The sequence below is a fragment of the Schistocerca gregaria genome, chromosome 1, assembly GCF_023897955.1.
Source record: "Schistocerca gregaria isolate iqSchGreg1 chromosome 1, iqSchGreg1.2, whole genome shotgun sequence".
NCBI lineage: Eukaryota > Metazoa > Arthropoda > Insecta > Orthoptera > Acrididae > Schistocerca > Schistocerca gregaria.
The window spans coordinates 202,949,305-202,968,529 of NC_064920.1; the positions used below are offsets into that span (position 1 = coordinate 202,949,305).

The 19,225-nt window shown below is 46.0% G+C and overlaps 1 protein-coding gene across 1 annotated transcript in view; it reads right to left on the bottom strand.

Moving 5' to 3' along the window:
• The window catches only part of LOC126336798 (putative phospholipase B-like 2), a 147,529-nt gene that overhangs the window by 89,289 nt on the left and 39,015 nt on the right, over nt 1–19,225 (bottom strand). Inside the window, exon 3 of the mRNA XM_050000835.1 lies at nt 482–570. Within this exon, the coding sequence (XP_049856792.1) occupies nt 482–570 (89 nt within the window). The remainder of the gene's footprint in view (nt 1–481; nt 571–19,225) is intronic.

Genomic DNA, 19,225 nt, shown 5'->3' on the forward strand with positions numbered 1-19,225 from the left:
TAACGTGACAACAGTAGCTAATAATGGAAGGAATACAAAAAGTTTTCATATATCTTCATGAGTGTTCCAGTGCATTCATTTAATCCGTCACTGAATACGTATAACCTACACTGGTGCATGGAGCATTCTAGTATCTTTTTTGAAATAATGCACTATCCAGCTCTGTTACGCCAACGAAGTATGGCAGTTTTTGGCATCTTTTTGTGGTCATTAACTTCCATTTATAAATACTCGGGTGCTATGAGCTGATACTCAAGTCACAAAGCTCATTATTTCTCCAGAGCTCTCTTTCTGTTGTGCCAACGTCGAGTCACTTTCAGCATTTCATAGACCAACGGAGGGCTCTGACGATAAACGCATCCGTTTCGTGACTTCTTTCGGCCCATAGCGCATTTCAACGTAACTAATTTGTTTGCAGCGTGCAACAAATTTCAGTTTCCATACTTAGAGACTGAAAGCCAAGAAAAGCCACGATACTTACAGGAAGTCGTTTAGAGTGAGGTCCGGCAGCTTCAAGGCACTGCGGTAACCGGCGTACAGACCCTCCAGTTGCTTGTAATACAGCTTCACCTGCAGCAGAAACCAGACATTGCCATCAGAAGCTGTCCTGCGTTAATTTGGACTGTTGTCAATTCCACGAGCTGAGAACAGTTTACAACATCAGTGAAATTAGCCATTTGCTGCATGATGAGAAGGAAAGACAAACCAGAAGGCGGTGCTTCAATCGAAATGCCTAAAACCGGAGGAAAAGTAATACGAAAGGAACGTGCAATATTATTTACACAATGTCTGTGAGGAAAGACTGCTCCAAATTGCCTGAAGAGATTTAGGGAAATCACGGAAAACCTAAATCAGGATCTGCAGACGCAGTTTCGAACTGTCGTCCTCCCGAATGCGAGTCCAGCATGCTAACCACTGCACCACCTCGTTTGAGGGAACAATGTAATTGTTCTACTGGACAAAAAAGTACAGATCAATCAATTTCCTTTCCTTAATGTTCGATATATTCACTAAAATCATTATCAACAGCATAGTAAAAAGTTGCATTTTTGTCAGAAAAAGGCGTAAGCTGGCTTTAGAAACTAACACAGCTGACTGAACATCTCCAAGTCGCGAATGAAATCAAAAGGGAAAAACCAGTATAAACCTGCAAACCGCACCCCTAGATTCTATAACGAATCGCACTCCCGAGCATATAAATTCACATCTCACGAACTATGTGCCGCCCAAATCTATAATTATTAATTATGCGGGTACATTCAGTGATATACACACGTAAAAAAGTCATGCGGTAGTAATATGCACGCATGCAGATGGCGGTAGTATCGCGTACACAAGGTATAAATGGGCAGTGCAATGGCGAAGCCGTCATTTCAACTCAGGCGATCATGTGAAAGAGTTTCCGATGTGATTATGGCCGCACGACGGAAATTACCAGACTTTGAACTCCGAATGGTAGTGGCAGCTGGACGCAAGTAGCATTCCACTTCCGAAATAGTTAGGGAATTCAGTATTCCGAGATCCACAAAGTCAAGAGCGTGTCGAGAATACCAAATTTCAGCCATTACCTCTCACCACGGACAACGCAGTGGCAGATGGCCTTCGCTTAACAACCGACAGCAGCAGCCTTTGGGTAGAATTGTCAGTGCTAAGAGACAAGAAACACTGCGTGAAATAAACGCAGAAATCAATGTGGGACGTACGACGAACGTATCCGTTAGGATAGTGCGGCAAAATCTGGCGTTAATGGGCCATTGCAGGAGACTTGGAAAGGGCTAAACCACCATGCAGAAATGGAGGTCCAGAACTAAAAATTAAATGGCCTTCCCCATATTGCTTTCGGCGGATGAAAAGTAAAACACGGTCGACAGCCTACACGTCATTCGCTAAAACCCCTGATAAATCAGATGGCAAGGACACCACCTCCTGACAGACGGCAACGCAGAGGTCATCGGAGGGAATAAAGGTTCTCTCGGGCTGAGGTACGAGGACTGCAGCCTTGGCAGCAGCGTCGGCAGCCTGTCAGGCTGACATGACCAGGGACCCACAAACATGACACTGGCTCCACGAAGATTCAGCAAGTGACAGTTTTCCTGGACCCGCTGCTCTAAGGGATGAGCAGTGTACAGTGCACATAGACTTGAGGGCACCGAGCGAGTCTGAGCAGAGAACATAATTGGAAAGGCTGTGTCGCCAGATGTACTCTGTGGCCTTATACAAGGGGAAGAGTTCGGCTGTAAATACTGAGGAGTGTGCCGAAAGCCGATATCGAAAGAGATGGATGCCAATGACAAAAGCATACCCGACCCCATGTTCAGTCAGAGCCATCAGTGTAGACAAAGGTACTATGGCGAAGTCCCATGTGAAGGTCGTGAAACTGGAGATGATAGACCGAGGATGGAACAGTGGCCTTAGGAAGCGAATGAAGGCCAAGGTTAACAGGGGCCGCCTCATGAAGCCAATGTAAGGAAGGGTTCACACCCACCGTGAAAGCTGCAGGTAGTGTGAAGTTAAGCAGCCATAGCAAGTGGCGAAAGCGGACGCCACGAGGTATCAGAGAAGAAGGACGAGCCCCATACTGACGATCAAAGGAATCATCAAAGAAGGAGGCATAGGATGGGTGGCATCACATGGTACACAAACAGCATGCATACCTGCTGAGGAGAAAGTCACGGTGGTAGAACAGTGGTAGGTAGTTCAGCAGCTTGAGCAGATGGACTCTCAACGGGGCTGGTGTAAAAGTCGCCAGTGGCCAAACAGATGCCACGATGGTGGATAGTGTTGAGGCGACATAAGAGGGATGGACGCCTGACGCATAAAAGCACCCATAGTCGAGTTTCGAACAGACAAGGGACCGGTACAAACGGAGGAGGGTGGTTCGATCGGTATTACGGACACCCAACACCGTGATTCCAATAAAACATTAATTTATTTCTCTCCAAAGAACGTACATCATGGAATATAAAACATTAATTCAAGGATAATCAATATTTCCAGAGTGTCTATAATTACAAATATCAACCCGCAACACCCTGCCCGCCCTGGTCAACGTCTAGAGGAATGACCAGTTGAACGGGACGTGAGATTATGAATCCTTCTGAAGTTCGTAAAGTTACAGTTCGCATTTTCCCATCTCTTCCTTCATGAAGATCTTCTGTCCGCGCCTTCCTCCACATCTGTCGTGGACGAACATCCTCTTGTAGAAGAACGACATCACCCAGCTGGAGTCTTCCTAAACCTGGCCTTGGTTGATGGGTTTCATGGAAATTTTTGAGCAGGATTAGATATTCTTTCTTCCACCCGTTCCAGAAGTGTTCTACCATCTTCTGCAGCCGTTGAAATTCCTTGGACAAGTCCTTTATAACTGGTGACTCTGGACCAGTAGGGAGTGTTGTGAGTCGATCACCTACAAGGAAATGTCCTCTCCCCCTTGCGTAATTGGTCTAGAGTTTAGTGCTGCTTCTATGCAGACCAGGATTGTGTTGAGAACTTCTTCGTCCAACTGTCCTAAAACTTTTCTCAGGCAGCGTTTGACAGATCCCATCATCCGTTCCCAGATTCCTTCCCACCAAGGCGCGTGTGGGAAGATGAATTTCGAAGTGATGGCTTGCTGGGCGAGGTACTTGTGCGTCTTGCTTGCCATGAGAGCCTGCCAGAGCTCCTTCAGCTCTAAGTGCGGGGCACGGAAGGTAGTAGCATTATCAGTGTAGATTGTGCTGGGCACTCCTCGTCTTCCGTCAAACCTTTGTAGGCAGTGAAGAAATCTGTCAGTTGACATATCTGAGCGTGGTTCCAGGTGTATGGCTCGTGTTGTTGCGCATATGAATAGAACAATAGACGCTTTCTTCGTAATATGTCCTTGTCTGACATATAATGGACCAGCAAAGTCAATACCTGTTACTGTAAATGGTTTCAGTGGTGAGACTCGTTCAGCGGGTAATGGAGCCTCAGTTTGTTGAACAACGTGAGCTTTCACCAACTTACAAGGTAGGCAACGGTGTAGAACATGTTTAATTGCCTGTCGACCTCTAAGGATCCAGAAGTCTGTTCTCAGTTCAGATAACGCTATGTTAACTCCGAGGTGATGCAAACGAATGTGTGTCTGCTGGATCAGTAAACGTGTGAAATGATGACGTCCTTCAAGAAGAATCGGGTGGCGTTGATCCCTGGGTAATTCTGCAAACTGCAGCCGTCCACCGAGACGAATAAGACCATTATCCAAGAACGGGTTGTAGCGAGCTATCTGAGAATTACGTGGTAGAGGCATGTTGTATAGTGCCTGCAGTTCGAGCGCAAAATGTTACTGTTGAACAACTTGAATCCAGTAAGTGCGTGCTTCACCCAAATCTGATCCTGTTAGTTCTCCAGATGTTCTGTTTTCTTTCAATAAGTGCTGTTTAAAGCGAAGTACCCATTCTGTAACTCTTAACAGCTTGAAGTAGCTACTGTACCGTGTAGCTGTTAAAATAGGAGTCGTTGTTTGTACCATGAAGACTTGGTCTGTTAATTTCTTCTTTTCTGGCAAGGAGTGCTCTTCCATCTGTAAAATTCGAGGCCACTGTGTTCTGTTCTTTGTTAACCAAGCAGGTCTATGGAACCATACAGAAGCATGGTGAAGTTTAACTGCTGTGGTACCTCTGGAGGTTACACCAGCTGGATTTTCGTCACCAGGGCAGTGCCTCCACTGTGACGGATTCGTAAGTCGTTGAATTTCCGCAACACGGTTTGACACAAAGGTTTTCCATCGATTAGGGTCATGTTGTATCCATCCTAAGGCTACAGTTGAGTCAGTCCAAAAATGTTGCACGACTTGCATTATAGCTTGTGGCCTTACAGAAATAATGAAGTAGTCTTGATCCAAGAAGTGTCGCTAGAAGTTCCAGCCGTGGAAGAGTTATCTTATTGATGGGAGCTAGTCGGTTTTTACTGCAAACTAAATGGACTGATACCATATTTGCTGTGGTGTACCGTACATAGAGGACTGCTTCGTAGGCCTTTTCTGGTGGATTTCTGGCTCAGTGTTTTCAGATACATCAACCCATCGGGGCATTTTTGTGTGTGAACATGATGGCAATGTTGATACCCACATTCGCCAGCGTTTGCTAAGATCAACGGGTAAAAGCTCATCCCATTCAATTCCTCTTGACCAAATTTGTTGAAAAATTATTTTTGCAGTGAGGGACACAGGCGACAACAAACACAGTGGGTCATAGAATCTAGCAGTCTTTCGTAGTACTTCTCGCTTAGTGGCAGAACGATTTATAACATTGTCGGTAACATTGTTGTGAACAACACTTGAGCGTATCAGTCTGTGTGTTCCAGTGGACTCCCAGTACCTCCGTATCTGTAGTGTTTATGACACCTTCTAATTGCCATGTTCCATTCAGTTGGCTTGAATTTGTGGCACACTTTGCCATTGGTAGACTGGTCTGTCCCATGAGTGATGTAAGCTCATAACATAAGTTAATTACGGCATTGTCATCTTTAGCACCTGCTACAAAATCATCCATGTACATATTATCTTCAACAAGTAAAGCAGCTTGCGGAAAATTCGTTTTGTGCATTACAGCAAGTTCTTTCAGCGTGGCTGCAAGAAGAAACGGACTGCAGGTTAAGTCTGAAAGGCAGCCGGGTGAAGCGGTATGTAATCCTTTCGTCAGTTGTAATATAGTTTCCTTGTTGATCTACGATTACTTTGTACCAAAAAAAAAGCGATCTCTATCTTTCCTGTGAAGAACTAACTGTAAAAATGCTTGTTTGATATCGGCAATTAAGGCTACCTGATGTAGACGATATCTCAGTAATATTGAAAGAATGTCAGGAAGTAAATTACGACCTATTTCTAAAGAGTAATTCTGGTCGTGCGACGAACCATCAAATACAATCCTCCATTTGATGACACCTAACTTTTCTTTCTTTACTGCATGATGTGGCAGATAAAATGTGTCACGCAATTTCTGTCCAGAATGGGTGACTTCCATATGTTTCTTCTTGATGTGTTCTATCATTTGCGCCTCGTAAATTTGTTTCAGTTTCTTGTCCTTCGTAAATTTTTTTCTCCAGTGAAGCAAATCTCTTCTCTGCTTGCTGAAGATTATTAGATAACATAATGTTGGGTTTTCTGGGGAAAGACACCACTTTTCTATTGTCTTCGATGCAGTAGGATTTTGAGAAGTCTTACAATAACGCCAATTCCTTCTGATTCAGAGTAGTTGTTTCATATTCTGTGATTCCCATTGTTTCTAAATTCCAGAAACATCGTAAAATATCGTATGTTGTCGCTGTCTCTAAACTGATGCAGTTTGCCGCCACAAGGTCAGCCGTGGTGCTTGATTTGCTTCCACTAAGAATCCAACCTAGAATGGAAGGTAGCAGAACAACTGATGACGTTAGCCGATAAGAATCTCGATGGGAAGATCTTCTGTACCATCCCTTAAGTCCGCAAACTGAAGTCCCCGTGTGCGTATAAGTTTTCTTAAATCGGAAGGCACAGTTGGGTGCGCGGAAAATGAGTATGTGCTTTCAAACGCAGTCATAGACGTCTTGGAATTAGTCTATGTGCCCTGTAGTGTGAATTCTATGACGCTACGATGCGTTGAAGTTGCGTATGGCATTCCAGAGGCGTTGACAGATAGATCACGATGTTCTATAGTTCTTAAACCTAGCTCATCAATCAGGAACTTGGAAATTAAGCTTGACTGACTACCGCTATCCAGAACGCAGCGAGTAAGTTTGCTTAATCCTGCAGGTCCACTGACCCAAACTCGAGCTGTCTGAAAATAAGTAAAACCTGCTGAACTTACGTCGATTCTCCCTACAGATGTAGAGCTAATTTGCTGAGAAGATGAAGAAGAGGCAACAATGTCAGTACAGATAGCTTTGTGATGACTTTTCTTGCACTTAGGACACGAGAACTTGCCCTTCTTACTGCAGTTTCTAGCATTATGACCTCGGTTTAGACATATAAAATAGCGATTATCTTGCTTTAGTTTATCGATACGTTGTTGGCTGTCAGTTACTATGTTGCAGTCTTGGGACCAATGAGAGCGAGCTTCGCAAAATACGCAATATGGCTGTACCGGTACTTCTCGTTCAGGCTTACGCGGATTTTTCGCTTACTTTGAATTTATGTGAAGCGCTGCTGCAGTGGGCGTGAAGCTAGGAGATGACTGATATTCTGTACGAATCTTTTGTGCAGTGAGAACACCACGAACTACTTCTTCCCAAAAGTTGAGTAGTTTCAGTACATCTCTTTCCCCTACATCGGTTCTTCTAGCATGAATAACCCATTTCTGGCACATTTCAGCGGGAAATGCACGCAAAATTTACGGAGTGAGAATTTTACCGTATGCCACGACGTCTTCTCCTAAGGCACGCAGTGCTTGAATACGACGGTTACATTCCAGGAATGTACTGTTCAGCGTTTCAGGTGTCGCTGACTGTACAGGCTTCAGCGCATCCAAGTAATGGAGGTGCGCCTCTATAATGCGATTGCTATCTCCGTATCTATTCAATAAAGTTTTATTTGTTTCTTTATATGTGTTAGCCGTTATAGGTATTCCATCTTAGCAACTTCGGTTCGCCTGACGGATACTGTAGAATGGGATAGGTCTTCATCAATGGTCGATTCAAATTGTTCCCAGAAGCGGGATCACATTTCGACATCTCCACAAAATGGCTCAAGCTTAATTGCTGGTAGCTTGACAGAGTGGAATACAGTTGGGTGTGTGAGCACTGGTGGTGACGTGATATTCATCTGTGACGTTGTGGCTGAAAGCTTGTAATAAATTGCTTTTGTAGACTTCTGTATAGCGCGTTTGAGTGTCTATATATTCCTCACAGCTCAGCACGTCTGCATTGCATTCATCGTCAAAGGGAAAATTATGAATAGCGTCATCTAATGAAACGAGCTTCTCTAGAGTTTTCTGAAGACGTTCCCTGTAATGTTCAAAATCATCAAACGGGCTTTCTGTGGTAAGAGCATCGACAGCCGCACAAAACCGCGTAGCATTAGTCCTCTCCCTAGTTCGCAGTTTGCTAACTGTATCTCTGATTCGTCCTCCATTATGTCTTACTAAAGACGGCTGTTATAAGATTGTTTACGAGTACGCTTGTGAATAGCTTAAACGTTTAACAAGCAGTGTATGCGCAAACGTAAGTGAACGTAAGCCTTTTAACAAAACTAGCTACTCTGAGTGCAAGTTTCAGGTTTGCAACACAAAGCCGCAAAAATTGTTTTGAAGCAACCAATTCAGGCGATCATATTATATTGGAATGGACTTAGCTTGTGATGCGTTCCGACGACGTCTCTTGTTTCCTACAGCGTGAAGTAAGCCGTTAATTGTTGAAATCACACAGGAAATCGCAATTTCTTCCCGGGTTTCGGCACCAAAATATTACGGACACACAACACCGTGATTCCAATACAACATTAATTTATTTCTCTCCAAGGAACGTTCATCATGGAATATGAAACATTAATTTAAGGGTAATCAATATTTCCAGAGTGTCTATAATTACAAATATCAACCCGCAACAATCGGCACCCCAGGAAGTACCATTCGGGACGTGTAGGAAATTGAGGGTCCATATACAGCGGGCTGCCAGGTCAGACACATTTGAGGACAAGAGTGTTTCCTATCGAGCAAGAGCCCCAGAAATTTCGTAGTCTCAACGAACGGAAGGGCAATGGGCCCAAGATGTAGAGATGCTGGGATAAACCATTTGCGGCGCCAGAAATTCATACAGAAGGTGTTGTCAGGGGTAAAGCGAAAGCCATTGTCGATGCTCCAGGAGTAAAGACGATCAAGCCAGCGCTAAAGACGCCGCTCAGTGAGACAGGTCCGTGGAGAACTGCAATAGATGACAAAACAGTCTACAAAAAGAGAGCCCGAGATGCCCGGCGGGAGACAGGCCATTTTAGGGTTAATGGCGATAGGGAGAAGGACGACGCTCAGAACGGAACCCTGAGGCACACCATTTTCCTAGATAAAGGTGTCCGATAAGGCAGAACTCACATGCACCTTGAAAACTTAGTGTTGTAAAAATGCCCGAAGACAACAGGGAAGGCGCCACGGAAGCCCAACGTATAAAGAGTACAGAGGATACCAGTTCTCCAGCAGGTGTTGTAGACCTTCTCCAAGTCGAAAAACAATGCCACTGTCTGGGATTTTCCCAGAAAACCATTCATGACGTGGATAGATAAAGTAAAGAGATGATCAACTGCAGAACGCCGCACTCTAAATCCACACTGTGCATTCGTTATTAAATGTCGAGACTCTAGCCACCACACGAGCCAGGCATGAAGCACATGTTTCATCACCTTGCAAACGCAGCTGGTAAGAGATGGGGCGGTAGCTAGAAGGAAGGTTTTCGTCCTTACCGCGCTTAGGTATAGGTACGACGGTGGCTTCACGCCAGCGTCCAGGAAATGTGCCCTCTGCCCAGATGTGGTTGTACAGGTGAAGAAGAAAGTGCTTGGCCGCAAGAGAAAGGTGCTGCCACATCTGAATGTGGATGCCGTCCGGCCCTAGGGCGGAGGATCGGGATGAACTGAGCATGATCTAGCTCCCTCATAGTAAAGGCGGCATTATAGCACTCACGATTCGGAGAAAATAAGGACATCGCCCGAGTCTCCTCCGCTGGTTTCCGATGGAGGGAGGCACGGTGACAGTGATAAGAGCTCGAAACTTCCGGAAAATGGCGGCCCAAGGTGTTTGAGATAGCAATAGGGTCCACGATGACATCGTCAGCGATGTCAGGCCGGAAATTGGGAAATGGATCTTGGTTCCAGAGAGCCGTCGTATGTTGGCCCATCCGACAGAGGAAGGTGTGGAACTGTTAAAAGAACTAATGAATGAAATCCACTTAGCTCTTTTGCTATCCCGAAGAACGCTACGACATTTTACACGCATCTGTTTATAATGAATACTGTTTGCCAGCGTAGGGTGGTGGTTAAAAACGTGGAGAGCACGCCTACGTGCGCGAATTGCGTGGCAGCATGCCTCAGTCCACCATGGGACAGGGACACTACGTGGTAGAGAGGAAGTGTGGGGTATGGAACGTTCTACAACAGTAAAAATAACGTTGGTGAGATAGTCCACCTGGTCATCACAAATGGGGAAATCTGTCTTCGAAGGTCGCCAGGGAGGAGTAAAGCTGCCAGCCAGCCCTAGGAAGCTGCCATGTAGGCATGCATGCGGAGGGGTAGGGGTCAGCACACGGGAAATAGTCGCTCGAGTAGGTGTCGGAAAGAACGGACCACTCAAGACGATGGGCAAGTTGAGCAGTGCAGAGGGATAGGTCCAAATAGGTGTGCGAGGAGTCGCAAAGGAAAGTGGGTGCTCCAGTGTTAAGGCAGAAGAGGTTAAGGAGGTCAGACAAGAGAGCAACTGACAGGTCCTGGGGGAACCCCAAAGGGGATGATGTGCATTAAAGTCACCAAGTAGCAAAAATTGGGAGGCAGCTACCCAATAAGTCGAAGGAACTCTACCCTGGTCACAGCGAATGATGGAGGGACATATATAGTACAGAGGGAAAAAGTCAGGCGGCCAAGGAAAAGGTGAACCACCACAACTTGAAGATTGGTAGTCAGCGAGTTGGGTTGACTATGAATGTCATCCCAGATGAACAGCAGGATGCCCCCACGAGAGGGAATGCCGACCTCAGGAAGAAGGTCAAAACGAATCAGTAAGAAATGTGAAAGCTCAAAGCTGTCATGAGGGCGCAATTTCGTTTACTGAAGGTAGAGTACAAGGGGACGCCGTGACTCCAGTAGCACCCGTAAATCCTCTTTGTGGGACTGAAGGCCACATACATTCCATTGGAGGAGAGTCATGATGAAGAGACATGGGGGTGTCACCTCAGCAGCTGCCGAGTGAGAGCTGGGGAAGAGGCGCTACTATGGGGCACAGAAGCAGGAGGATCCTGATCAATACGGGCCACAGAGGCATCAGCTTACTTGTACTGTAAGTCTGTGGAGTCCAACGCGGAGAAACGGCTGTTGGTGTGCACCGGCGACACGGAGGCTGGCCGGGTGAAGGTATCACATGCCGACACCATCGGAGAGGATCTTAGAGGTGGCAAAGGAAAAGACCGTTTGCCTTTGGAGGGCTTCTTCGAGTCTTTCTGGGTAGATGAAGACTCTGGTGTTTGGTTGGAGGGACGGATGATGTCTTCACAGGAGTATTCTTTCTTTCCTCCCTTGCCTACCAGCCCAGCCTGGTTGTTTCACTCCTTGAGGCGAGAGTTTGACAGCTTGTTGCACAGTTGGACGGGGGAAATGGGCATGCTACCTTGACACGGGGCGATTTCACGACCTCAGAGCTGAATTGAAGGTCGCACATCACATGTCTGCATGGCCATGTCCATCTTGCGAAGGGTAAGAACAACAGAACTATAGGTACCAAACAGGAGAACACTGGGTTTGCGACTAGCCAGTGACTTTGGAGTGACTGGATAAGGCACCTCTTCCTTTATCCAGATGTCTTGAACAGCCTGCTCATGAAGATACATTGGACACTCCCGAGAGGAGGCGACATGGCCACCATTGCAGTTGATACAGGAGGGAGAAGCTGGTGGACAATCGCCCTCGTGCGCATCCCTACCACAGGTGACATATTTGGCTGGGTGCCGACAAGACGTTCTAGTGTGGTTAAAACAATGTCACTGGTAGCAGTGCATCAGGTTCAGAATGTATGGCTGGACTGTGATAATTTCATAGCTTGCTTTGAGCTTGGACAGAAGCACCACGCTATCGAAGGTGAAAAAGAGAGTGCAGGTAGGCACTAAGGAGGAATCTACCTTTTTCATTACACGACGAACAGCAATGTCACCCTGATCAGAGAGGTAAGATTGTATTTCTCCCTCGGTTAGACCATCGAGCAGCTTAGTGTAAATTATACTATGGGAAGAAGTCAAAGTTCTGTGGGCCTCGCACGAACAGGGAAACCGTGGAGAAGCGAGACAGCAAGCAGTTGTGCTTGAGAATCAGAAGTAGTCTCCAAAAGCAAAGTGCCATTCTGTAAACGAGAGCAGGATTCCACAGCAATTGCATCTACACCTTTCTGAATAATAAACGGATTTACCGTGGCGAAGGCCTTACCATCTTCAGTACGCGAGACCACGAGGAACCATGGTGCAGTGGGAAGGGTCTTTGAATCATTAGCCTCGTTGCTTTTACGTTTTGTAGAAGTTGAGTGAGAAGATGATTGACTCTTCGCCAGGAAATCCCCCATGATTGCCAGCATCTCCGACGGCGCACCCCTTCCAACTGGGGGCCCTGTCACAAGGGGGTGCACCCGCCTTAGGTGATTGGCAGGAGGGACCAACTGGCAATTCGGAAGGTTACAGCTCAGGCAATCACTCCTCCCTGTGCCTGGCCTGTACCACAGGGTATGTGCGAATTCTACCTGTCGACCCGGGGCTGGCAATTGCGCGTTACCCAGCCACATGTCAGACGTGTGGGCCGGCCTTCAGGAGCTTAAGGGAGGAAGAAGAAAAATGAGAATCCGCAAACGCTGATGCGGAGGAACGAGAGGATAATAGAAAAAAGGACAGGAAATGGGAGCGAAAAAACAAAGGCGAGACTGTTGGCACGTCACAGAATGCAGAACATTCCCAAGAATACCCCAGACATGTTTCGAAGGGAAAGGGAAAAGAATAACAGGAGGATAGACATGGAAAGCAAAAAATGCTGCAAAGGCTGGGGCCCTTTGGCAGCCAAGCACAAACCCGCCAAAGAGTGGCGAGCCCCCTGGGGCATCCACGAGCAAGCGACAAGGTGTTCAACGACTTTGTCCCATCACAGAAGGTGGGCGTCTGAGGCTTGCCCGCTCTGTAAGGCAGAGGATCGGCGGCGATCGTCGGCGAACCGGATGACAGAGCACCATACAGGTACAGCCACAATTTTTTCGGAGCACGCCGTTCAGCGTACGTTGTTGAACACAGGACTCGACAGCAGACGACCCCCAAGTCCAACCACGTTGACCAAACGACAGAGAATTACTACTGCAGTGGGCACGAGATTACCACGACTGGAATGTGGATCAGTGGGAGAGTGTTGCGTGGTCGAATAAAGCTCATTTCCTCTTACACTATGTCGGTGGTCGTGGCTGGTATGTCGCCGACCTGTGGTAGTCATCGAAGACGTGATGAGAGTTGTCGGCTACGTGAATATTATTTTGGAACCCTTAATGCTTCACGTCTTCCCTGATGGCAGTGACATTTTCCAGCAGGACAACTGTCCTTGTCACAAGGCTAGAATCGTAAGATAGTAGTTATAGGCGTCCGTGTGAGGTTTCGCTGACATGTTGATCATCATATTCACCTGATCAGGGACACTATCGGTCGCCAGCTCCGCGCCCACAAGGCACCTCCTCATGATTTACGGAAATTACGTAACCTTGTGCAGACATCTGCTGCCACACATCTCATGTAGTCTACCAAGGACTTGTCGAATCCGTGCCACGCAGAATCACTGCTGTACTATATTCCAAAGGTGAACCGCCACGATATTAAGCAGTCGGTCGTAATGTATTGCCCTATCTACGAGTATAGACAAAGTGGCTATAGTTAACAGACGGTGTCCCAACTGCTTCAGTGGGGTTGCATACATCGCAGACCCTGAAACAGCGTAGGTATTTTAGTTAATCGTTGCACTCGCGGAGAATGCTTAAAAAAAACAGTGGTTTCACTTTCTGCTACCAGGTGAAAATACGGTGGTGTAAGCACGCACAATATTGTGTAATGCAGGTAAAGGGAGGAACGATCGAACACATGATAACGGTGGTTCTGTCACGTTTATTAGGAAATGGTCGTAAATTACAACATGTGTTCAGTATGGTCTCGACACTCAGTAAAATGCTGCATCCATAACACGGCTTGGTCGACAGTTGCTCGCAAAATATTCAGTGTAATCAAAGCGATATGTCGTTGTATACTATCCTTCAGATGAGGAAGAGTTTAGACACATTGCTTATGCACACAGGATCTGGTACACCTGCCCAATATTGTGTACGGCCTCCACTAGCACTCAGAAGTGCCGCAAGACGACGTGGTATGGACTAATGTCTGAAATGCTGTAGGGAATTGATATCATGAATCCTGCAGGGCTGTCCATAGATCCCTAAGAGTATGATGGGGTGGAGCTCACGTCTGAACAGCACGTTGCAAGGCATCTCAGATATGCTCAATAAATTTCATGTCTGAGGAGTCTGGTGGCCAGTGGAAGTGTTTAAACTCAGAAGAATTCCTAGAGCCACTCTGTAGCAATTCTGGGCACGTGGAGTGTCCATTGTCCTTCTGGAATTGTCCAAGTCCGTCGAAATCCACAATGGACATGAATGGATGCAGGTGATCAGACAGGATCCTTATGTGTCACCTGTCAGTCGTATCTAGACATATCATTGGTCCCATATTACTCCAACTGCGCACGCTCCACACCATTACAAAGCCTCCACCAGATTTAACAGTCCCCTGCTGACATGCAGGTCCATGGATTCATGAGATTGCCTCCATACCCGTACACGTCCATCCGCTCGATACACTTACAAACGAGACTCGTCCGACCAGGCAAAGTGTTTCCAGTCATCATCGTCGGTGTTGGGCCCAGCGCGAGGCGTAAAGCTTTTGTGTCGTGCAGTCATCAAGGGTCTTGGGCTCCGAAAGCCCATATCGATAATGTTTCTTTGACTGATTCGCGCGCTGACATTTGATGGCCCAGCAGTGAAATCTGCAGAAATTTTTTGAGGGGTTGCACTCTTGTCACGTTTAACGATTCTCTTCGTCGTTGGTCCCTTTCTTGCAGGATCTTTTTCCGGCCGCATCGATGTCGGAAATTTGATGTTTTACCTGATTCCTGATATCCACGGTACACTCGTGAAATGGTCTAGCGGGAAAATTTCCACTTCATCGCTATCTCGGAAATGCTGTGCCGCATCGCTCGTGCACCGACTATAACACCACCTTCAAACTCACTCAAATGTTGATAAGCTACCATTGTAGTAGCAGTAACCGATCTAAGAACTGCGCCAGATACTTGTCTTATATAGGCGTTGCCGACCGCAGCGCCGTGTTCTGCCTGTTTACATATCTCCATATTTGAATACGCATGCTTATAACAGTTCCTTTGGTGCTTCTGTGTATCTTCACATCCAGAAGAGAGACGGATTTATGGCAGTGGGTGTGGAAGGCCACACATCTTGCAATTACCTAGAGATGAGGTGGTTGTTTCTGAAGTTTTCTCGAACTAAATCTTTCACGTGGCAAGCGACGTGTTGTGTCGCCTCATCTTCCATTAAAATAGTGATGTGGACACAGCTGTGTTCTTGCAAATCTTGTCTCACGTGTACCACAAGACGGTCATTATAACGTGCAGACGTCACTGTACAACTAACAGGCTTGTGAGGTGTCGTCTCCTCGAAGAAAAACGGACCGAGTATGAAGGATCTTCTGAAACCACACCACACATTCACATAAGTTGAGTGCACAACATGTGAGAGTAGAACCCCATATGCCAAAGCTCCGTGCGTTCACGGCACTGTGCAGAATAAAATGTGCCTCATGCGTTCAAAGCGTATTCTCTGGCCACATGTCATACAGTTCTATGCATAGTAGAAAACGAATGGGAACGTCACGGCCTTGTAGCCTGTCTTGGGGCTTCATTTTGTGCATATTCTGAATCTTATAGAGATACCAGTGTAAAACCCACGGCAAAATCTTTTGAACTATTGACCAGAGAAGAGAATTTCCGTGACACAGTCTGAGCACTAGCTGTAGAATTTGAAGCATGTGTTGCATGGTCGTCTATAGCTACAGCAACTTCATGCTCAGCTGCCATGAGAATGGGCCGCCTCCCTCTCCCTGTTTCACTACCTAATTCACCTGTTTCTTAAATTTTTTTATCATTTCCTTAGGCCTTTATTGACATGGGGCCTTTTTGCGGCTGTTTCTTTCGACGATACTTCCGCAATGCAGCGCTGGTACTGCAGTGGTTCTGATAAAACAACTTTACCAGCAGTGCCCAGTCTCTTCTCAATAGCCACTGCGCATCGTACGGAAAACTTCAATTATCTTCACACTTTACACCAACACTCACTTCACAAAAAAAATCAACACATGTCGCCAAATGGTAAACAGCATAATACCGTCAGAGCAGGATACCTTTTCACATTATGACTGCTTAGAGAGCGATATTTTCCCCTAGTGGCAGAAAGTGGAACTATTTTTAGCAACATATTCCGCAATAAAACTGATTAATAAACATACCTACGATGTTTCAGCGTTATAAAACGCACGCAACCCGCACTGCACCACTTTCAACGCCGTCAGTTTAATTATCACTACCTGGTGCACTACAACTACAGCGTCCATTGATCACAGTAGTGGGAAACTTTAAACAGGAGTTGAGTAAGTGGATTTTACATCACAAACTGTTTGCAGCAGTCCTAGAGGCAATTATCAGAACTTTAAAACTGGGTAAAATAGAATAAATGTTATGGAACAAACACGAAACATCTGACTTTTCCACATGGCGTTGTTCTGTAGTCTTTGAGTACAGATAAACTTCAGCAACGGATGGATAAACTGAATAGAATAAGTCTGGCAGTAGGCCTGAAAATCATATACACACTGACGGAAATGAAGTGTTCCACCATGAGCTTCTTGGCTGAATATTATCAAGCTAATACTCTAGTATTTCCGTGCCTATGGAATATGTTGATTAAAATGTCATCATGGTGTGAGCTTATCAGTACTCAACCTGAGGATTTTTTCGAATTAATTTGGTGTGTCTAACGTTTTTGGAAATTTTCAGCTGGAGATCGCAAGACAGCATGCCCAGAGAACGTGCACGTGAAGCTCGTAGACATCTTTCGGATTTTGAAAAAGATCGATTTACTGGCACGAGGGACATGCTAGTATGAAACTTCCTGGCAGATTAAAACTGTGTGCCGGAGCGAGGCTCGAACTCGGGACCTTTGCCTTTCGCGGGCAAGTGCATTGGAAGGTAGGAGACGAGGTACTGGCGGAATTAAAGCTGTGAGGACGGAGCGTGAGTCACGTTTGGGTAGCTCATTTGGAAGAGAATTTGCCCGCGAAAGGCAAAGGTCCCGAGTTCGAGTCTCAGTCCTGCACTCAGTTTTAATCTGCCACGAAGTTTCATATCAGTGCACACTCCGCTGTAGAGTGAAAATTTCATTGTAGTCATTCTAGTATCGTACCGTCATATCACACACGTAGACATTTGGCTGTAATGCGATGGTTGTAAAGCAAGTGTTTTCGAGACTTGAGTCAGGGCACTAGTGCGGGAAGGAGATTAGGCAGGGGTCGCTCCAGAAGGACGTGGAGACTGTAGGGTTGTTCCATCAGACGGGTGAATAGACGGGTGACAAGGGCTAAAATCCAAGTAGACGTCACCACGAACTATCGGGATGCAATTACTGGAAGCTGGGTTGAGATCCCTTGTTGCCATGCTTTGTTTACTGCTGACGCCAAACCACTGACTACAAATACTCGTCTGCTGTAGAACCACAGTCAACTGGGACACTGAGTGGTATTCTGTGGTGTTCAGCTATGAGTTTCGCTTCTGTTTGCGGCTGCCAGATCGACACCAAAGTGTTTGTAGAAAATCTGAGGTAAGGTCACAGAAATGGGAGATTCCGGAGACTCATACCTCTCTCACTCCTGGAATCAAGGTGAGGGGAGCTCCTGGATTTCACAACTGGACTTATTTGATATTTTTTTGAAAGAAGGTTAAGTGCTCGTTAGTTGTTACAAGAATGGTATAAACTCAGTTGTCAGCCCCTCCTTTTCCAGGTTATCTAATGCCGTACTTCATCAGGATAATGCAAGGCCCGATACTACAGTTCACACAAAAATCGCCTTGACTGTTCTGTGATAACGCCTCAGCGTTGCCACAGTTGTAGGCAACTATGGCTTTCTGGCTATACTGACAGCAGCCTTTTGGACCACGAATCTGAAAACTGGCAACAACGCCGCCAATTGAGTGCGGTTTTCTTCCGCCTTATTGGGTATAGACTTCGTCCATACTGCAGCCTCATCCCCTGCTGGCGGGAATCCCGACGACAAACAGGAACGGCAGCGCAGCTGTACGTTAACCCTTTCGTGAGCCGTGGGAAACATGCTTCCCACTACAATGAACTCACTTCTAGCCCGTGGGATTCACAGTTCCCACCTCTGTATGGTGCTACCACCTAGTGAACAGTATAGGGTACTGCTTCCAATCGGAAGTTCCCGCCGCTTTTGCTGTACTTTCGAGCAGAGGCATTGTATAGCTGAGAGTTGCTCTGTCGAGGAGCCTTTCAGTGCTGTTTGTGTGGCATTTTGTGATTTTTGTCCTCAGAGCTATAGTATAAGGTAAATACTTTTGATTTAGCCAAATTTATGAAGGAAAACGTAAAATTGGAACGAAGAGAATTCCAGTTTGAAATAAAAGGAGCCATTTCTGCTGTAAAATGGATGGATAACCGTCCAGTCACTTTCCTGTCCTCAATTTATGAACCATCAGAAACAGCCGCAGTGAAAAGGAAAGACAAGGATGTTACTAGTACAGAGATTTCTTGTTCTGAAGTTGTGGCAGAATACAACAAAATAATGGGCTCTGTCGATAAGTTTGATCAATTACGAGAAAGGTATGCTATTGGCAGACGTTCTGTCAAATGGTGGCACAGAATATTTTATTTCCTGGTGGACGTTGCTGCAGTGAACAGTTTTATCCTGTGGAAAATAAAAGAGAAAGTGGACAGCATGATCAGCTCACATACAGGATCCATCTAGCCAGACAATTGATCGCTGGCTTCTCATCACAAAAAGTGCGCGGACAAAAACCTGTCTGTGGCAAAAAGGGGTAGAGTACCTGAAGATTTTCGTCATGTGGCTGTAGGGGAGCATCAATCCATGTTAGAAGAAATCTACTGGACGTGCCGTCATTGTAGTACAAAAACTGCGGAAAAGAGCACTCGCTGTGTTTCTACATATTGTCAAATACCACTTTGAATAAACCCATGTGTCCGAAAATTTCATGGCAAGTAAATGTGAAAAATCATTGTAACAAGAGAGGTAAATTTATCAAATAAATATGACGTATATTGAAAAAGTTGTTTTTGTCATTTAACTACAAGGAAGGGCAGTGGGAAGAATACTTCTCACCTTGGGTGACCTCACTTTCACAGTTGGAGCAAATTTGATATTCTGTATGATAAATATA